We start from the raw sequence: 19117 nt of genomic DNA on the forward strand, positions 1-19117 counted from the left end.
TACACATGATCTGCATTTATACATATCATGACAGATGGTGCGTGGTCCACTGCAAAGATGCTTCCAAGGTTGTACAAAAAAGCAAGAAGGCAGCTGTTCGCAACAACCACAGCCTCATGGCCATCACCACATTGAAGCTGTTGGATGAAGGACTTGAAGCAAGGGAATTCATGACAGTAAGACGCTGCTTCAAATGTTACATAATTGTAGAGTCATAATGTCAATTAGTGATACTATCTTATTAGAACTAGGGATCGACCGATATATCGGTCGGCCGATATTATCGGCCGATATTCGCGTTTTTTACGTGTATCGGTATCGGCCGATACGCGGCTGATTTTCGCCGATTTTTTTTTAATTTTTTTTTATTTATTTTTTTACTTGTTCTACCTCACCTGTTTTTAATATTTGTTAAATATTGTTCATCTACTTGTTCTTACTTGTTCTACCTCACCTGTTTTTACTATTTGTTAAATATTGTTCATCTACTTGTTCTTACTTGTTCTACTTCACCTGTTTTTACTATTTGTTAAATATTGTTTTTTATATTGAAGTATCGGCGTATCGGCTTTTCGGCTAAGGCTGATGAAAAAATATCGGTATCGGTATCGGCCCTAAAAAAAACGGTATCGGTCGATCCCTAATTAGAACCAATAATAGTTGGACCTAACAAATAAGACTGTCTTGCAGGGCTTAGAGAGCAAGGAGGAGCTACTGGGCTTAGAGAGCAAGGAGGAGGTACTGGAGGCTCCAGGAAAAGATGGAGCCACGTCAAGTAACCAATGGTTGTACCTTTTTGTTTGTCATAAAATAAAATACTTAAATCTTTTCTGTCCTAATTCTTTATCTGCATTTCCGTCCACTCTTTTAAGCGCTGTATAATGGCAATAGCACAGAATAATAATACAATAGTATTTAGCACATAATGACCTCGTCATGTGATATTGCTTCAAACCATCATTGAGTGATGTAGTTCTTTGTAATGACTATCAATAAGGACCAACTCCAGATCAATTGAAATAATTGTCACTGTTTAATAAACAGATGGCCTGCCACGTTGGCCCCAACTTTAAGCTTTCAAGTATCAAGCTAAGAAAAACAGTGAAAATAACCATAACATAAGACATAAGCAAAGCACTGCTCACAAAACTAGCAGAATCAGCCTTTTTTAAACATTAGGAATGCTGGACTTTCTTTTTGTACACTGTGATGCGGTTGTATACATAATATTTTAACATTTGCCAATCCCGATTATTGAGAGCTGCTGGCTCAGCTCTTAGACACTTTTCACAGTCTCTCTTTGAAGGGATGATGCATGAAGTGATGAACCGCTTCATATGCTTTTCAACGGCTTTTACCTCTTCGTCCTGCCATGGTTTTCTTTTCCTGAGAAAACCATGGCAGATGTCAACACATAGACCTTACACTTATGTAGTACATATCTTGTTTACCTGACCACACAAAGGACTGTACATGGTTCAGTCACCATTTCACACAAGATCATCGACGATGATTATTACTGTGTTCTGGCACCCAGTGATTTATGCCACCATGGAACATCACCAGACCCATTAGCTTTCAGCAGTGGCACTGCGAGCGTACTGCTGTTGCAATTCACATTTGAGTTGATCTGATTTGTAATGAAAAAAAAAAAGATTTAAATCACCTTTGACAGACATCACAGCTGTGAGCCGGTCATCATCTCCAGAAAGTGGCTTGCTCCTCTTGCTCACTGATGGGACTGCATTCCTCACCTCTGCTGATGATTCTATGAAATAGATGAATGATATATTTGTTAGATATACAGACAAAGAAACAAACATGAGAGGAAATGCCTTTGTGCAGCGGGACTCATTGTATGCTTGATGAGATTGAAAGATGTGGACTTAATTTCTGATGTTGTAATTTCTCTATTATTTAAGTCACATGTTATCCCTTTCAATCTCTCCTTTAAGCCACGTTCCCACTCGCATTAGCTCTACTCGCTTTTGGAAGCTGGTACCTTTTGGGGGGACAGTTTCCACTGCAAAAATAGTACCCCCTGGATGACGCACAGGACTTCCATAAAGCTGCTGGTCCACTTGCTAGATATGAGTGGAGTCATCCAGCCTTTCTGTCGTTTCGCAAGTGAGCAACATGAAGGTTTGTAGCTCCCCCAAAGAGCATGGCGTGCCCTTTTTGGCTGCTGCAACTGATGCCTAGACACTTTTACCCCGTGCGTGGTTATTGTCCGTGACAAAACTCGGAACCAATCAGTGTCTGCAATGTGTCGAGGTCACTTTTTATAAAGTACGAGGCTGCTTTTGTGGAAACCTGAAGGAGCAGGTAAAAAAATAAAAAATAAAAAGTACAGGTACCAGTAGGGCTGGGCAATTAATCGAAAATGGACCCTCGATCTCGATTCAGGGACACGTCGATGTTCAGAATTACAGAACCAGCAGTATCAGATATTTTTCACTGTCTACCCAGCCATTGTTTAATGCATTCAGGCTTACAGTTACAGTGGCCAAAGCTATATTCACCTTTATGATAGTTGGGCTGCTGTTTTCTGATGAAGAGAAGGCCATGTCTGAGATATTTTTTGTAATTTTCTGGTGTCCATTGTACTTATTCTGCTAAAATCAAAGAAGGAATTAAAAAAAACAACCTTCAACAGGTGTTGCGGCTCCGACACGGTCATCTTCTGCTGCTGATGGTGTATCTCTCTTGCGTGTTGGTGGGGGGCCTTCTTCCTCTGTCAGTGGGGGGCCTTCTTCTTCTGTCAGTGGAAGAGTCTCTTCTGCCAAAGACAAAGATTACAGAACATTGAGAAACACACACAGTAAACCCTTCTTTTGAGATAAATGAATATATACCTTGAGATGAATCGTGTCGTCCCCTGGTTTTAGCTGTCTCATCAGTCTCAACAGGACAAATGACCATGTCTAGAGGAGATATAAAAAAACTTGATTAGCAAATATAAACAAAAGCATGATGGACAAAAGAAAAATGACAAAACAACATACCATCTGGCCCTATTGTGATTTCATCCAGGTTTTGGCCATGGAACTCAGCCAATCTTCCTTGCTCAAGGGCCATGAGAAGCTTGCTAACCTTGGCAAGCTGCAGTGTTTTCTCAGGTAGTCGATAAAACTCACGATGGACTCTAATGTCATGCCCAAGAAAGTTAGCCAACTGGTCCATCTCTGTATCCGTCATGCTGAGAACCGTTGAGAGTGTTGCAGCATGTTTCCGCAGCCTGGTGGAGGTCAGTGCCTTGGGACACTTTGCACCACATGCTACTGCAAAAGCACGGAGGCAGTCCGAACCATGGAGATGCGTTTTAGCAGCTGGCCTTGCAAACATGTAGCAATTCTCTTTGAGTACCTCACAAGCCTCTCTCTCTGAAACCAGGAGTTCCAGTGCACTGAGCATTTTCTGAGTCACAAGAATAGGAACCGGTCTACCTCTTTTTCCCCTGATCACAATCCTTGTGAAATGTTTGCAGAGTCTTTTCTCTACTTCTGACAGTGCCCAGTCCAAATCCTGGTGATGATCAGACTCGTCTCTTGACAAAAATGCAGACAAGGGCATGCTTGCCACTTCTCCTTCCCTGCGACGGTTAAAGAGGATGATCTGTGCTAAGCACACCTTTGCCAAGTCTATCCAGGTCTTTGTGGAAGGACTTTCAGAGAGTTCTTTGCAGTACTCCTCTTGCTTTTGACTGAGAAACTGGTGCAGTCTCTGCACATCTTCTGTGAACGGCATCAGAGTGGGAACATTCCACTTTGCTTCATTGAGGTTACGTAGTGCTGTCGCAGAAATCATTTCATTCCACCTTTCGTTGTGGACTTCCTGAAACTCAGTGGCATTTTTCACAAGTTCATGGTTGTTCATGATCAAGCCCTGAGCTTTTAGGAGTTTGCTGACTTTGACCAATGTATGGCCAATTTTCTTGGCAAGTGATGGTATTGTGAATTTGTGAGAATCACTGTCATAGCCACAAGTCACCTTGACAGCTTTGATCACCTGCAAGTAATTCTTTGGATTTATGAAATCCTCCACTGTTTTTAAGGGGGTAACTTTTCTGGCATTATGAACCAGTCTTCCCATTTCTCGCATTTTGTCACGCACACACTGTTGATTCTTGGCTGACATCCCACCCTTGTTCAACAGGTGCTGCCCAACATGGATGATGACATTGTCTTTTTTCACAGCATCAGTGATCGGATCAGCAACCATGGCACTGATAACTCCCCACATCTGTTTCCCGATGTGTGATGGCACAGGCTGCATGAATGTACACATAGACTGAACACGATTTTTTCCTGGTTTGACAGGTATCGATGAAGGCTTAAGTTTGCAAATTCGCATATGTCGCCACAGGACTTTTCGTGTGAAAAGAGCTTGGCAGTATGCACAATGCATGAAATCCTTCCCCTGTGCATCTTTATTCGGGCGTTTAAATGGAACCAACTCTCCTCTCCCTGACTCCAGCACAGCAGCGTTGTGGGCATAGTTGCCTCTGTTGCGAATATAGTCAAGCAGTTTTCTTCTCTCCAAGGAACCCTTTGGTAAACTTATAGCTTGAGCCACATCAACTTTATCGTGGTGTGCACGTTCTAGATGTCTGGCCATTTTTGCATTTGCTCTTTTGCAATATAAGCAATACTGTCGTTTGTTGTAAACTCTTTTTCCATGCCTCTTTTGTGAAGCTTGCACAAGTATGGTGTCAGTTGCATCTTGACTTGAGCAGGGTTCTTCGTCTGTACTGACATCACATGTACTGATGTTTGTTCTCAAGTTTTCAAGGTCTGGTGTCGTGGAGTAACCTACTGTTGTGGAGTCACCTACTGTTGTGGAGTCACATACTGGAGTCACCACTTCAGAGTCAGAAAATAATTCACCCACTGGCCACCTTTGTTTCCTTTCAGTTGTTGAAATGCTGACATCACTTTCGTCACTTTCAGACGTGGAATCTGGCACATACTCATCGCCACTCTCTGATGTAGAGTCGTATAACTCACTCAAGTCTTCAAAATCTGTGTTTATCATCTGAAAATAAATTCATTAACTTAGAGGATGGATCGATAGTTGACATTATTGGACACCCAATTCACAGTTTAAACATTGTGACATTAGGTGCATCGTCATATGACATTTTAATCAGTTTGCCACTGATCCAACATAATTGAGTACTTACAATGATACTTTTTGTCCGTCTAAGTCTTGGGACAGCAATCTCGTCTTCATTTTGGAATTTTGTCTCACTCTGTGAAGAACAGCAATACAACACACACACTGAAAAAAATGTAGATATTTGTGAAGAATATTGATTAACCAGCATCTGCTGTCACACTAATAGAATGAGCAAGCTTCATGGGGGAATGGCAAACACAGTCACCACTTGTCACCACTTGTCGGGACCGACATCCAGAGCTAGTCTTCACACAACCTGCCAACTCAACAATAGAAAAGTGTGTGTCCAGCAGCTTGAATGAAGCCAGAAACAACAGGAGGCGACTCTGGATGTCTCTATGAATTCATCTTAAGTGCTCCACATGATGTACCTGTTCTATGGACATGACGTCATGGGTGTAATCATCCACCTGTGGCCCTGGAGGGACATCAGCATGGGAGCCATCCACACGAGGGTCATGTTGAGCTTGTGTGCTTGCCTGCAAGTATTTCACATGGAAATTATTGCAATTTATGAGCCATAATAATCAATTTCAGGTCAAGGGTACAGCTATGAATTTGGATGTGTGGATACAGAGAAACCAAATTTGAAAGACATTAAGTTGAACTGCAGAGATTCTTCCTGTTTCATTAAGCAGCATCTGCTGTCACACCAACTGAATGAACAAGCTTCATGGGGACATGTCAAACACAGTCAAGTCACCACTTGTGGGGACCGGGTGTCCAGACTCAAAGAGCTACTCAAAACCTCACACAACCTGCAAACTCAAACTGGCAAGAAAGTGTGTTGTGGGGACCCCGTACATGTCCCAGATTAGAGGGATTTTTTGTCAATTGTAAAATCTCCACAAAGTTAAAGTTGTGTCCTGATCATCCATTTAACATTAGCCATCAACACATCTCATACTAAAATGTCTAACAGTTCAGATTCACATTCAAGTCCATGATTATACACTTCTCCATGTCTGTCCACCAGCTTAAATGAAGCTAAAAAACAACAAGAGGTGACTCTGGATGTCTCTATGAATTCATCTTAAGTGCTCCACATGATGTACCTGTTCTATGGACATGACGTCATGGGTGTCATCATCCACCTGTGGCCCTGGAGGGACATCAGCATGGGAGCCATCCACACGAGGGTCATGTTGAGCTTGTGTGCTTGCCTGCAAGTATTTCACATGGAAATTATTGCAATTTATGAGCCATAATCATCATTTTCAGGTCAAGGGTACAGCTATGAATTTGGATGTGTGGATACAGAGAAACCAAATTTGAAAGACATTAAGTCGTATAACTCACTCAAGTCTTCAAAATCTGTGTTTATCATCTGAAAATAAATTCATTAACTTAGAGGATGGATCGATAGTTGACATTATTGGACACCCAATTCACAGTTTAAACATTGTGACATTAGGTGCATCGTCATATGACATTTTAATCAGTTTGCCACTGATCCAACATAATTGAGTACTTACAATGATACTTTTTGTCCGTCTAAGTCTTGGGACAGCAATCTCGTCTTCATTTTGGAATTTTGTCTCACTCTGTGAAGAACAGCAATACAACACACACACTGAAAAAAATTTAGATATTTGTGAAGAATATTGATTAACCAGCAACTGCCGTCACACTAATAGAATGAGCAAGCTTCATGGGGGAATGGCAAACACAGTCACCACTTGTCACCACTTGTCGGGACCGACATCCAGAGCTAGTCTTCACACAACCTGCCAACTCAACAATAGAAAAGTGTGTGTCCAGCAGCTTGAATGAAGCCAGAAACAACAGGAGGCGACTCTGGATGTCTCTATGAATTCATCTTAAGTGCTCCACATGATGTACCTGTTCTATGGACATGACGTCATGGGTGTAATCATCCACCTGTGGCCCTGGAGGGACATCAGCATGGGAGCCATCCACACGAGGGTCATGTTGAGCTTGTGTGCTTGCCTGCAAGTATTTCACATGGAAATTATTGCAATTTATGAGCCATAATAATCATTTTCAGGTCAAGGGTACAGCTATGAATTTGGATGTGTGGATACAGAGAAACCAAATTTGAAAGACATTAAATTGAACCGCAGAGTTTCTTCCTGTTTCATTAAGCAGCATCTGCTGTCACACCAACTGAACGAACAAGCTTCATGGGGACATGTCAAACACAGTCAAGTCACCACTTGTGGGGACCGGGTGTCCAGACTCAAAGAGCTACTCAAAACCTCACACAACCTGCAAACTCAAACTGGCAAGAAAGTGTGTTGTGGGGACCCCGTACATGTCCCAGATTAGAGGGATTTTTTGTCAATTGTAAAATCTCCACAAAGTTAAAATTGTGTCCTGATCATCCATTTAACATTAGCCATCAACACATCTCATACTAAAATGTCTAACAGTTCAGATTCACATTCAAGTCCATGATTATACACTTCTCCATGTCTGTCCACCAGCTTAAATGAAGCTAAAAAACAACAAGAGGTGACTCTGGATGTCTCTATGAATTCATCTTAAGTGCTCCACATGATGTACCTGTTCTATGGACATGACGTCATGGGTGTAATCATCCACCTGTGGCCCTGGAGGGACATCAGCATGGGAGCCATCCACACGAGGGTCATGTTGAGCTTGTGTGCTTGCCTGCAAGTATTTCACATGGAAATTATTGCAATTTATGAGCCATAATCATCATTTTCAGGTCAAGGGTACAGCTATGAATTTGGATGTGTGGATACAGAGAAACCAAATTTGAAAGACATTAAGTCGTATAACTCACTCAAGTCTTCAAAATCTGTGTTTATCATCTGAAAATAAATTCATTAACTTAGAGGATGGATCGATAGTTGACATTATTGGACACCCAATTCACAGTTTAAACATTGTGACATTAGGTGCATCGTCATATGACATTTTAATCAGTTTGCCACTGATCCAACATAATTGAGTACTTACAATGATACTTTTTGTCCGTCTAAGTCTTGGGACAACAATCTCGTCTTCATTTTGGAATTTTGTCTCACTCTGTGAAGAACAGCAATACAACACACACACTGAAAAAAATTTAGATATTTGTGAAGAATATTGATTAACCAGCATCTGCCGTCACACTAATAGAATGAGCAAGCTTCATGGGGGAATGGCAAACACAGTCACCACTTGTCACCACTTGTCGGGACCGACATCCAGAGCTAGTCTTCACACAACCTGCCAACTCAACAATAGAAAAGTGTGTGTCCAGCAGCTTGAATGAAGCCAGAAACAACAGGAGGCGACTCTGGATGTCTCTATGAATTCATCTTAAGTGCTCCACATGATGTACCTGTTCTATGGACATGACGTCATGGGTGTAATCATCCACCTGTGGCCCTGGAGGGACATCAGCATGGGAGCCATCCACACGAGGGTCATGTTGAGCTTGTGTGCTTGCCTGCAAGTATTTCACATGGAAATTATTGCAATTTATGAGCCATAATAATCATTTTCAGGTCAAGGGTACAGCTATGAATTTGGATGTGTGGATACAGAGAAACCAAATTTGAAAGACATTAAATTGAACCGCAGAGTTTCTTCCTGTTTCATTAAGCAGCATCTGCTGTCACACCAACTGAATGAACAAGCTTCATGGGGACATGTCAAACACAGTCAAGTCACCACTTGTGGGGACCGGGTGTCCAGACTCAAAGAGCTACTCAAAACCTCACACAACCTGCAAACTCAAACTGGCAAGAAAGTGTGTTGTGGGGACCCCGTACATGTCCCAGATTAGAGGGATTTTTTGTCAATTGTAAAATCTCCACAAAGTTAAAATTGTGTCCTGATCATCCATTTAACATTAGCCATCAACACATCTCATACTAAAATGTCTAACAGTTCAGATTCAAGTCCATGATTATACACTTCTCCATGTCTGTCCACCAGCTTAAATGAAGCTAAAAAACAACAAGAGGTGACTCTGGATGTCTCTATGAATTCATCTTAAGTGCTCCACATGATGTACCTGTTCTATGGACATGACGTCATGGGTGTAATCATCCACCTGTGGCCCTGGAGGGACATCAGCATGGGAGCCATCCACACGAGGGTCATGTTGAGCTTGTGTGCTTGCCTGCAAGTATTTCACAAGGAAATTATTGCAATTTATGAGCCATAATCATCATTTTCAGGTCAAGGGTACAGCTATGAATTTGGATGTGTGGATACAGAGAAACCAAATTTGAAAGACATTAAGTCGTATAACTCACTCAAGTCTTCAAAATCTGTGTTTATCATCTGAAAATAAATTCATTAACTTAGAGGATGGATCGATAGTTGACATTATTGGACACCCAATTCACAGTTTAAACATTGTGACATTAGGTGCATCGTCATATGACATTTTAATCAGTTTGCCACTGATCCAACATAATTGAGTACTTACAATGATACTTTTTGTCCGTCTAAGTCTTGGGACAACAATCTCGTCTTCATTTTGGAATTTTGTCTCACTCTGTGAAGAACAGCAATACAACACACACACTGAAAAAAATTTAGATATTTGTGAAGAATATTGATTAACCAGCATCTGCCGTCACACTAATAGAATGAGCAAGCTTCATGGGGGAATGGCAAACACAGTCACCACTTGTCACCACTTGTCGGGACCGACATCCAGAGCTAGTCTTCACACAACCTGCCAACTCAACAATAGAAAAGTGTGTGTCCAGCAGCTTGAATGAAGCCAGAAACAACAGGAGGCGACTCTGGATGTCTCTATGAATTCATCTTAAGTGCTCCACATGATGTACCTGTTCTATGGACATGACGTCATGGGTGTAATCATCCACCTGTGGCCCTGGAGGGACATCAGCATGGGAGCCATCCACACGAGGGTCATGTTGAGCTTGTGTGCTTGCCTGCAAGTATTTCACATGGAAATTATTGCAATTTATGAGCCATAATAATCATTTTCAGGTCAAGGGTACAGCTATGAATTTGGATGTGTGGATACAGAGAAACCAAATTTGAAAGACATTAAATTGAACCGCAGAGTTTCTTCCTGTTTCATTAAGCAGCATCTGCTGTCACACCAACTGAATGAACAAGCTTCATGGGGACATGTCAAACACAGTCAAGTCACCACTTGTGGGGACCGGGTGTCCAGACTCAAAGAGCTACTCAAAACCTCACACAACCTGCAAACTCAAACTGGCAAGAAAGTGTGTTGTGGGGACCCCGTACATGTCCCAGATTAGAGGGATTTTTTGTCAATTGTAAAATCTCCACAAAGTTAAAATTGTGTCCTGATCATCCATTTAACATTAGCCATCAACACATCTCATACTAAAATGTCTAACAGTTCAGATTCAAGTCCATGATTATACACTTCTCCATGTCTGTCCACCAGCTTAAATGAAGCTAAAAAACAACAAGAGGTGACTCTGGATGTCTCTATGAATTCATCTTAAGTGCTCCACATGATGTACCTGTTCTATGGACATGACGTCATGGGTGTAATCATCCACCTGTGGCCCTGGAGGGACATCAGCATGGGAGCCATCCACACGAGGGTCATGTTGAGCTTGTGTGCTTGCCTGCAAGTATTTCACATGGAAATTATTGCAATTTATGAGCCATAATCATCATTTTCAGGTCAAGGGTACAGCTATGAATTTGGATGTGTGGATACAGAGAAACCAAATTTGAAAGACATTAAGTCGTATAACTCACTCAAGTCTTCAAAATCTGTGTTTATCATCTGAAAATAAATTCATTAACTTAGAGGATGGATCGATAGTTGACATTATTGGACACCCAATTCACAGTTTAAACATTGTGACATTAGGTGCATCGTCATATGACATTTTAATCAGTTTGCCACTGATCCAACATAATTGAGTACTTACAATGATACTTTTTGTCCGTCTAAGTCTTGGGACAGCAATCTCGTCTTCATTTTGGAATTTTGTCTCACTCTGTGAAGAACAGCAATACAACACACACACTGAAAAAAATTTAGATATTTGTGAAGAATATTGATTAACCAGCATCTGCCGTCACACTAATAGAATGAGCAAGCTTCATAGGGGAATGGCAAACACAGTCACCACTTGTCACCACTTGTCGGGACCGACATCCAGAGCTAGTCTTCACACAACCTGCCAACTCAACAATAGAAAAGTGTGTGTCCAGCAGCTTGAATGAAGCCAGAAACAACAGGAGGCGACTCTGGATGTCTCTATGAATTCATCTTAAGTGCTCCACATGATGTACCTGTTCTATGGACATGACGTCATGGGTGTAATCATCCACCTGTGGCCCTGGAGGGACATCAGCATGGGAGCCATCCACACGAGGGTCATGTTGAGCTTGTGTGCTTGCCTGCAAGTATTTCACATGGAAATTATTGCAATTTATGAGCCATAATAATCATTTTCAGGTCAAGGGTACAGCTATGAATTTGGATGTGTGGATACAGAGAAACCAAATTTGAAAGACATTAAATTGAACCGCAGAGTTTCTTCCTGTTTCATTAAGCAGCATCTGCTGTCACACCAACTGAACGAACAAGCTTCATGGGGACATGTCAAACACAGTCAAGTCACCACTTGTGGGGACCGGGTGTCCAGACTCAAAGAGCTACTCAAAACCTCACACAACCTGCAAACTCAAACTGGCAAGAAAGTGTGTTGTGGGGACCCCGTACATGTCCCAGATTAGAGGGATTTTTTGTCAATTGTAAAATCTCCACAAAGTTAAAATTGTGTCCTGATCATCCATTTAACATTAGCCATCAACACATCTCATACTAAAATGTCTAACAGTTCAGATTCAAGTCCATGATTATACACTTCTCCATGTCTGTCCACCAGCTTAAATGAAGCTAAAAAACAACAAGAGGTGACTCTGGATGTCTCTATGAATTCATCTTAAGTGCTCCACATGATGTACCTGTTCTATGGACATGACGTCATGGGTGTCATCATCCACCTGTGGCCCTGGAGGGACATCAGCATGGGAGCCATCCACACAAGGGTCATGTTGAGCTTGTGTGCTTGCCTGCAAGTATTTCACATGGAAATTATTGCAATTTATGAGCCATAATCATCATTTTCAGGTCAAGGGTACAGCTATGAATTTGGATGTGTGGATACAGAGAAACCAAATTTGAAAGACATTAAGTTGAACCGCAGAGTTTCTTCCTGTTTCATTCAGCAGCATCTGCTGTCACACCAACTGAACGAACAAGCTTCATGGGGACATGTCAAACACAGTCAAGTCACCACTTGTGGGGACCGGGTGTCCAGACTCAAAGAGCTACTCAAAACCTCACACAACCTGCAAACTCAAACTGGCAAGAAAGTGTGTTGTGGGGACCCCGTACATGTCCCAGATTAGAGGGATTTTTTGTCAATTGTAAAATCTCCACAAAGTTAAAATTGTGTCCTGATCATCCATTTAACATTAGCCATCAACACATCTCATACTAAAATGTCTAACAGTTCAGATTCACATTCAAGTCCATGATTATACACTTCTTCATGTCTGTCCACCAGCTTAAATGAAGCTAAAAAACAACAAGTGGTGACTCTGGATGTCTCTATGAATTCATCTTAAGTGCTCCACATGATGTACCTGTTGATTGGATGTGGAGTCATCATCCATCTGTGGCCCTGGAGGGACATCAGCATGGGAGCCATCCACACGAGGGTCATGTTTAGCATGTGTGCTTGCCTGCAAGTATTTCACATGGAAATTGTTGCAATTCATGAAATACAATTGATCATTTTTAAAGTTCAGACACATAGTATAAAAATATTCTGGATTTGAAAATTGTGCAGAACCACAATTTTCCACATACTTGACTTCTCCATGGGCAGTCATCCCCTCCGTAGTCGTAGGTGATTTCATCCCCCTCATTTATGTCTTTGATAGCAAATAGGCACAAGTGCGGCATCCCATCCACATCAATCTTTTTCATTCGGCAGTTAGGGCCTTTGTGCTGATCATTAAGAAGTCGCCCCAATGATTCATCCTCTCTTGAGGCATCAATGCTTAGATGAAGGAAGAAGGTATTGCGAGTAAACCCATTTCATATTAATACATGCCGTTCCTCTACATAGAAATCAAATCAACATAAATGTTAACATATGGTACAATTTGATTAATTAATAATTCTCCTAGTTGTTCTTCTGAATATACAGAGTTTGGTGTTTTGTGTGCCAAGTATAGTTTAATTGCAACTTACCACCAAAATTTCCCTCGCCACTTGAAAGCAAAAAAAAAGGCAGTACACGATGGGTGGAAAACCTTTCGTCTTCTTTGGGCTTCAACATCATTGATCATATCACCCCGGTACTCCACTTCAAATTCTCCTCTGGGAAATTTGCTTGTGGCAAATACTCCTCGTCCTTTTAAAGAAAAAAACAACAAAAAAAACAATAGATATGTTCAATAGTACAGGAAAGAGCATCAACATAACTTATTAATTACTTGGAGAAAATAAAAAGCAAAAAACACATCAATGTTTTACCTTTCTCTGCATTTATGTATTTAACTTCCAGTTTTGAAGTTTTGTCCGTCTTTGAGAGAACATGACGGATGGCATCACTTGTCGGACTGAGCCTTGGTGGCATTTGAAACTGCAGACATACATCTAAAAAAATATATATAGCGTTATTGACAACAATACATTTCTTATTGACAACTGATAAAAAACGGGGACCACAAATTTCAACAAATTTGAGAAAATCTCTGTCCAATCTGCCAAATATAGAAAACTATCATTAATCTAGTTGTTGCTACTGACATTGTGTCAAACTGAACCAGAACAGGTAAAAAGCTACTACAGGTAAAATGAAAGCACCTCATATTTCAAAATGTAACTTAATTTGACAAAAATGTAATGCCAACTCTGTTTGGTAGTCCAATATTACTCACTTAAGTAATGTTGGTTCATTAATAATACAAATTAGTGTCTATACGCAAAGTCAATGTACACGAGCGTGTTCCAGGCCACGTGACTTTAGGGGACACGCCTAGCATGGTAGTCCAACTTAGCTAGCATTAAGTTCAAGGCGGCGGCAGACTCATTGAGTCACTCCACTCGAAGTACAACCGATGTTCACCTTAACCCTCTGAGACCCACATAGAGAACTTTCCGTCTTGTCATACTTTTGTGTATTGCCTATAAAATTGTCATTTTTTAGTGTATCATCAAGTTATACACATCCCCAGAATCAGCACAAGCAGGGTACCGTTGTTTAGCCCCGTTTCTCTAGTTTAAGAGGAAATGACCCGCATCTTTCTAGCGTAAACCATTACGGAGTTATGACGCTCTAAAGAAAACATGATTATTTGTAGCGTATACGCCACAATGGGTCTCAGAGGGTTAAAAACTCCCTTCATATTAACCATGAATTGCATATTTTTAAATTAAAAATACCACGTACTGACCGAACACAAACCCGCTTCGCTCCTGTGTATCAAGCACCTCCACACTGGGCCCCGACATTTAAAGCCAACATGCCAATTAATTAAGCACGCAACTGCGTGTGGTTAGCATCCTTACCGCGCCAGTTATCACCAATAAACCGCGTCACACGACATAAAACTCTAGAACTGATTATATATGTTGCATTTTATGAAAAATACTGCGGTACTTACCTAACAAAATCGCCTTTCTGCTCCACTTTTGCTTTTGACAGGACTTGTACTTCACCGAGAGAACGGAGTTTGCTGTTAAGCTGCTGTCAACCGTACCGCGCGCTTCCTGTGTGATTTCACAATAAAATCACTTAACCGGAATAGGAAATGCGCGCGTACGCGACCGTATTTTTTTGTACAATTATTTTTAATGGCACAGAGCCGCTTTTTGGGTTTTGGGGTTTTGTACTTTGTTACACTTTTTTGTACTAGGAGCTGGATTGTGATGTTATATCTTGAGGCAGAAATGTGATTTGACCTCTGTCTCCTCCTGTCTCCTCCGTCTGTTCAGGCCCTTCTGAAGGGCTGAGGCTTAGTGGAGCAAAATGAGTGTCACCTGTGAGATGTTTCCTACTCAAAGGACAGGCGACGCCCATCACAACACAGACACAACCTGATTTCCTTGTGTGTCGAGTCAGATTCAGGAGAAAGGCCCCAAATCATTGACACTTTGTTGTATCTGCACCATATTTGACACATCCACTCATGAGCCCACTCTCACAACATGTCCCACTCGGGGGCCATTTTGGATGTCCCAACAGCCAAAAAACAGGAAGTAGGCACTGATTCATCAATGCTTTGACGTATCCACACCATATTTGACACGTCTCGAGAGTGGGCTCATTGGTGTACATGTCTCACTCAGTGGCGATCTTGCATGTCCACACTTCCGAAAAACAAAAAGCAGACTGTAGTGCACCGATGCTTTGCTGCATCTCCATCACAATTGGCAAGCGGGGAGCGGCAGCAGATGGGCAGCACACATATCAAAATCTCCTGTGGAATTTTCTAGTTATTATTGTAACAATGAGAAATATTGTTCAGAAACACTCAAAGACACGTTAAAAATTTCAGGTAAGGCTGCAAGATGTAACCACTCAGCTGGAGGCTGCCATGTTGGCTCCTCTTTGTCCTCCAGCTTCTTCCAACCTTCTTCATGGCAGCCTCTCCTGCCTGTGTCTGTCTCTTCTCTCTGCCTGGTTGTGGGGTTGAGCCCTCACGGGCGCTGGAGGTGTTTTTATTTGATTTATTTATTTATTGTCCTTTATTTAACCAGGGAAATTCTCATTGAGATAAAAATCTCTTTTTCAAGAGGATCCTGGCCAAGAAGGCAGCACAAAAAGTTACACAGAAATGACACACATTGAATAACAAACATAAAAGATTACATCCAGGATTAAATCATCATCAGCTAATTTATAAAACAAGTGCAAACACTGGTTAAGTGATCCTTAATTCTAGTTTTAAAATTGTCTAAGCTGATACAGTGATCAAGTTTAAAATGAGCCTGGATCTCAGTCCAGGAAGTTGGAGCATAGACACTAAAAGCTCTTTCCCCAAAAGCAGAGCGAGTTCGAAGAATTTGATACAAGATTTGTCCATGAGAGCGAAGATTTAGACTACAGGCTTTTGAGTCAGTAACGAACACAAATAGGCTGGTAGTTGATGCATAATGGCCTTGTAAAGGAAAATAAACCAGTTTTGGCTGCTTCTTCTCTGCCATTGTGTCCGAATGAAGGTGTTCTCCTGCTACCCGGTGTCTCTGCTAAGCAGCGAGCATTTCCAGCAACAGTGAACCTGATACGTGTGCATGCGGGGCACAGGGGGCCCTGAGTCGGACTGAATGATACGACTGGTCAATGTTTTTAATGTTTTGCAGCTTCCACCATGGTCAGATTTATTTTGTTTTTCTGATCACATATTGCATTGACGACTATTGGGAGAGAAGGACCATTTCACCCAGTATGAGTGTTTCTGAACATCATCATAGATTGCACCTTTAAATGAAAAGAAACTTAGTGTCCACAAATGACTGTGTTGATCATTTTATCTTCAAATGCTCTTTAGTAATTATAATTTGGAATACAATACATTATGTATCATACTTCCATGTTGACATCTGTCACATTCTATTCTAATCTTCTCATGTTTTACAGTGTAATAAATGTAATTTCCATTGAAAAGCATGCATTTTCCTTTGCTTCTTGAAACCTCCCTAATGGGGACCAGGAAGTGGGCGGTCCCAACCATATTTGGAAGGTGTGTGAGTGTGAAGCGGTGAGTGCAGTTACATGCAAAGACATATAGGGGGGGAACTTTCACACACTTTCACTCAAGTAATTGTGATAAAACATGCTTTTTGGGCCTTGGCCAAAAATCAATTGGGCACCTTTAGAACACCTCCTGGAGGCTTTTAAGAAGGAAAACAGTCTGGGGACCGCATTTTTGGTCCCCAGACTGTCAGCGGTCCCCACATGGTGACTGTGTAAACAGAACGATGTCCCCACACAGTGATGAATACGAGGACACACACACACACACACACACACACACACACACACACACACACACACACACACACACACACACACACACACACCCCTCCAAGGCGGTAAAAAAAAAAAAGACATACTGCATTATATTGTCCTCATCTATAACCCATTAATAAAGTAAGTTGGACTTGGGTTGGAGGCTAGCTCTGACATAGAGGCTAACTAGCGCTAATATAGAGGCTAGGTACCTCTGAGGTGGATGCTAGCTAACTATGATAGAGTCTAGCTAGCTTTGAGGTGAATAGCTCTGTGGTAGCGATAGCTCTGAGGTAGCGATAGCTCTGAGGTAGCGATAGCTCTGCGGTAGCTCTTTAGGTAGAGGTAGCTCTGAGGTAGCGATAGCTGAGGTAGCGGTAGCGGTATCTCTTAGGTCGCCGTAGCTCTGAGGTAGCCATAGCTCTGAGGTAGCCGTCGCTCTGCAGTACCTCTGCGGTAGCTCTGCGGTAGCTCTGCGGTAGCTCTTTAGGTAGCGGTAGATCTTAGGTAGCGGTAGCTCTATGGTAGCGGCAGTGCTTTGCTCCGCTGCTCAGGAATCTCATTGCCTCTAGTTAGAGAGCTCTGTCATGGGGTCGCGACCTCCGCTCAGATACAAGACACGGACACACACACCACACAGACACACACCGAGACTCACTCACACACACCAGCATGTCTGTGTTTGTGCGTGTGTGCACGTGTGTTCTGAGCAGTGAACAGGAACTTTTGACGAATGTCAGTCTGAGACAGCCAGTAACTGTCTGTCTGTCTCATTGTGTGTGTGTGTGTGTGTGTGTGTGTGTGTGTGTGTGTGTGTGTGTGTGTGTGTGTGTGTGTGTGTGTGTGTGTGTGTGTGTGTGTGTGATTGTGGGTGTATGTGTGTGTGTGTGTGTGTGTGTGTGTGTGTATGTGTGTATGTGTGTGTGTGTGTGTGTGTGTGTGTGTGATTGTGGGTGTACGTGCACTCAAAAAAATGAAATCTTGCTATTGTTGAGTTAAAATAATCCTCTTTCATCAGATTTACTTAACTATTGTGTGTTTCTAAATTTAATTGAGTTAGTTGTGGTTTTTGAACGAAATAATGTGTTTTGGCAGGTTTACTCAACAGCTTTTCATTGGGCCAACACAACATTCTTGAATAAAACGCATTAGATAGTTTGTTTAATGAAGATTGTCACTTTTTGATGCCGTACCTCCACGTGGTGCTCATCCATTTTCTCACTTGCCGCAGAAGGAACGTGGCCATGAAGTCTACTTAATGTAAGTATTGTGCTCTCTACAATTTTGTTGTTTTTAGTTATAAATTGTGCTGCTAAGGCCGAATCTCGATTCTTCCCCTTGCCAGCTCTCAAAACACACATATAGTCAATATAAAAGCAGCAAAGTGTTTTAGAATCGTAATCTCAGATTATATCAGTAAATCTACTAACTGAGTAGAGATGTGTGTTGAGGCATGTGTGTTTTGCAGAGCCCATGTTCATTTCGGTCAGGTCTCACTGGGTTGTGTGATATGAGCAGTTTTTTTGATTTTGTTTTAAATCGGAATATTCAAAGAACGAACCATGCACGGATTGAATCGACCTTCAACGCGTCAACGCGCCAACGCAGCTAGATGAGTCCATGTCCATGCAAGTGAACGGAGCGTTCCCTCTTCGTCATAACTATCAAACCAAACATCCTTCACATTCACCGAGCGAACATTATGAAAGTAAAATGCACATTTCTCGCTAAAAATGTTTTCATAAACGCATTTAATGGCGTAACTATGTTACTATTTCCACCCAGAATAAAGAAAGATGTCGGCCGTATGCTTCTGTCCAAGCTCACTAGCGGAGACGTTTGCAGTGACGTCATGACGTTGCTCACGCCGGCTCCATGGCTGGCTCTGGCCGGTGTGAAACCAACTGGTTCTTAAGTGGGATAAGGCTGGAACCTGTTTGGAACTGGCCCTAGCA

At 41.8% G+C, this 19117-nt stretch overlaps 1 protein-coding gene across 4 annotated transcripts; it reads right to left on the minus strand.

Annotated features, from left to right (window-relative positions):
• Positions 1 to 1452: 1452 nt before the first annotated feature.
• LOC132446857 (fibrous sheath CABYR-binding protein-like) lies at positions 1453 to 17488 on the minus strand. 4 transcript variants are annotated; one of them, XM_060037402.1, is made up of 19 exons: positions 14815 to 17488; positions 13682 to 13804; positions 13397 to 13559; positions 13010 to 13202; positions 12784 to 12882; positions 11422 to 12207; positions 10635 to 10742; positions 9957 to 10064; positions 9170 to 9277; positions 8492 to 8599; positions 7705 to 7812; positions 7021 to 7128; positions 6234 to 6341; positions 5550 to 5657; positions 5183 to 5251; positions 3006 to 5034; positions 2856 to 2924; positions 2648 to 2779; positions 1455 to 1768 (listed from the first exon to the last, which is right to left on the minus strand). In XM_060037402.1, exons 6-19 carry the CDS (start codon positions 11434 to 11436, stop codon positions 1572 to 1574), a joined length of 3375 nt encoding a protein of 1124 aa, XP_059893385.1. In that variant the 5' UTR covers positions 11437 to 12207; positions 12784 to 12882; positions 13010 to 13202; positions 13397 to 13559; positions 13682 to 13804; positions 14815 to 17488; the 3' UTR covers positions 1455 to 1571. The 4 variants fall into 4 exon arrangements, with proteins under 4 accessions (XP_059893389.1, XP_059893385.1, XP_059893387.1 ...); XM_060037406.1 differs by having other exon boundaries at positions 1453 to 1768; positions 5183 to 5657; XM_060037404.1 differs by having other exon boundaries at positions 13682 to 17488.
• Between the last annotated feature and the right edge of the window lie 1629 nt (positions 17489 to 19117).

This window comes from Gadus macrocephalus, chromosome 18 (genome assembly GCF_031168955.1).
Source record: "Gadus macrocephalus chromosome 18, ASM3116895v1".
Lineage (NCBI taxonomy): Eukaryota > Metazoa > Chordata > Actinopteri > Gadiformes > Gadidae > Gadus > Gadus macrocephalus.

Bases quoted from the DNA above. Each gene is read 5' to 3' on its own strand.
- LOC132446857 (XM_060037402.1), bottom strand. The intron at 6,342-7,020 runs GTACATCATGTG...AAATACTTGCAG, and splicing joins ACGTCATGTCCATAGAACAG to GCAAGCACACAAGCTCAACA. The intron at 2,780-2,855 runs GTATATATTCAT...TGTCTTTGGCAG, and splicing joins ACGACACGATTCATCTCAAG to AAGAGACTCTTCCACTGACA.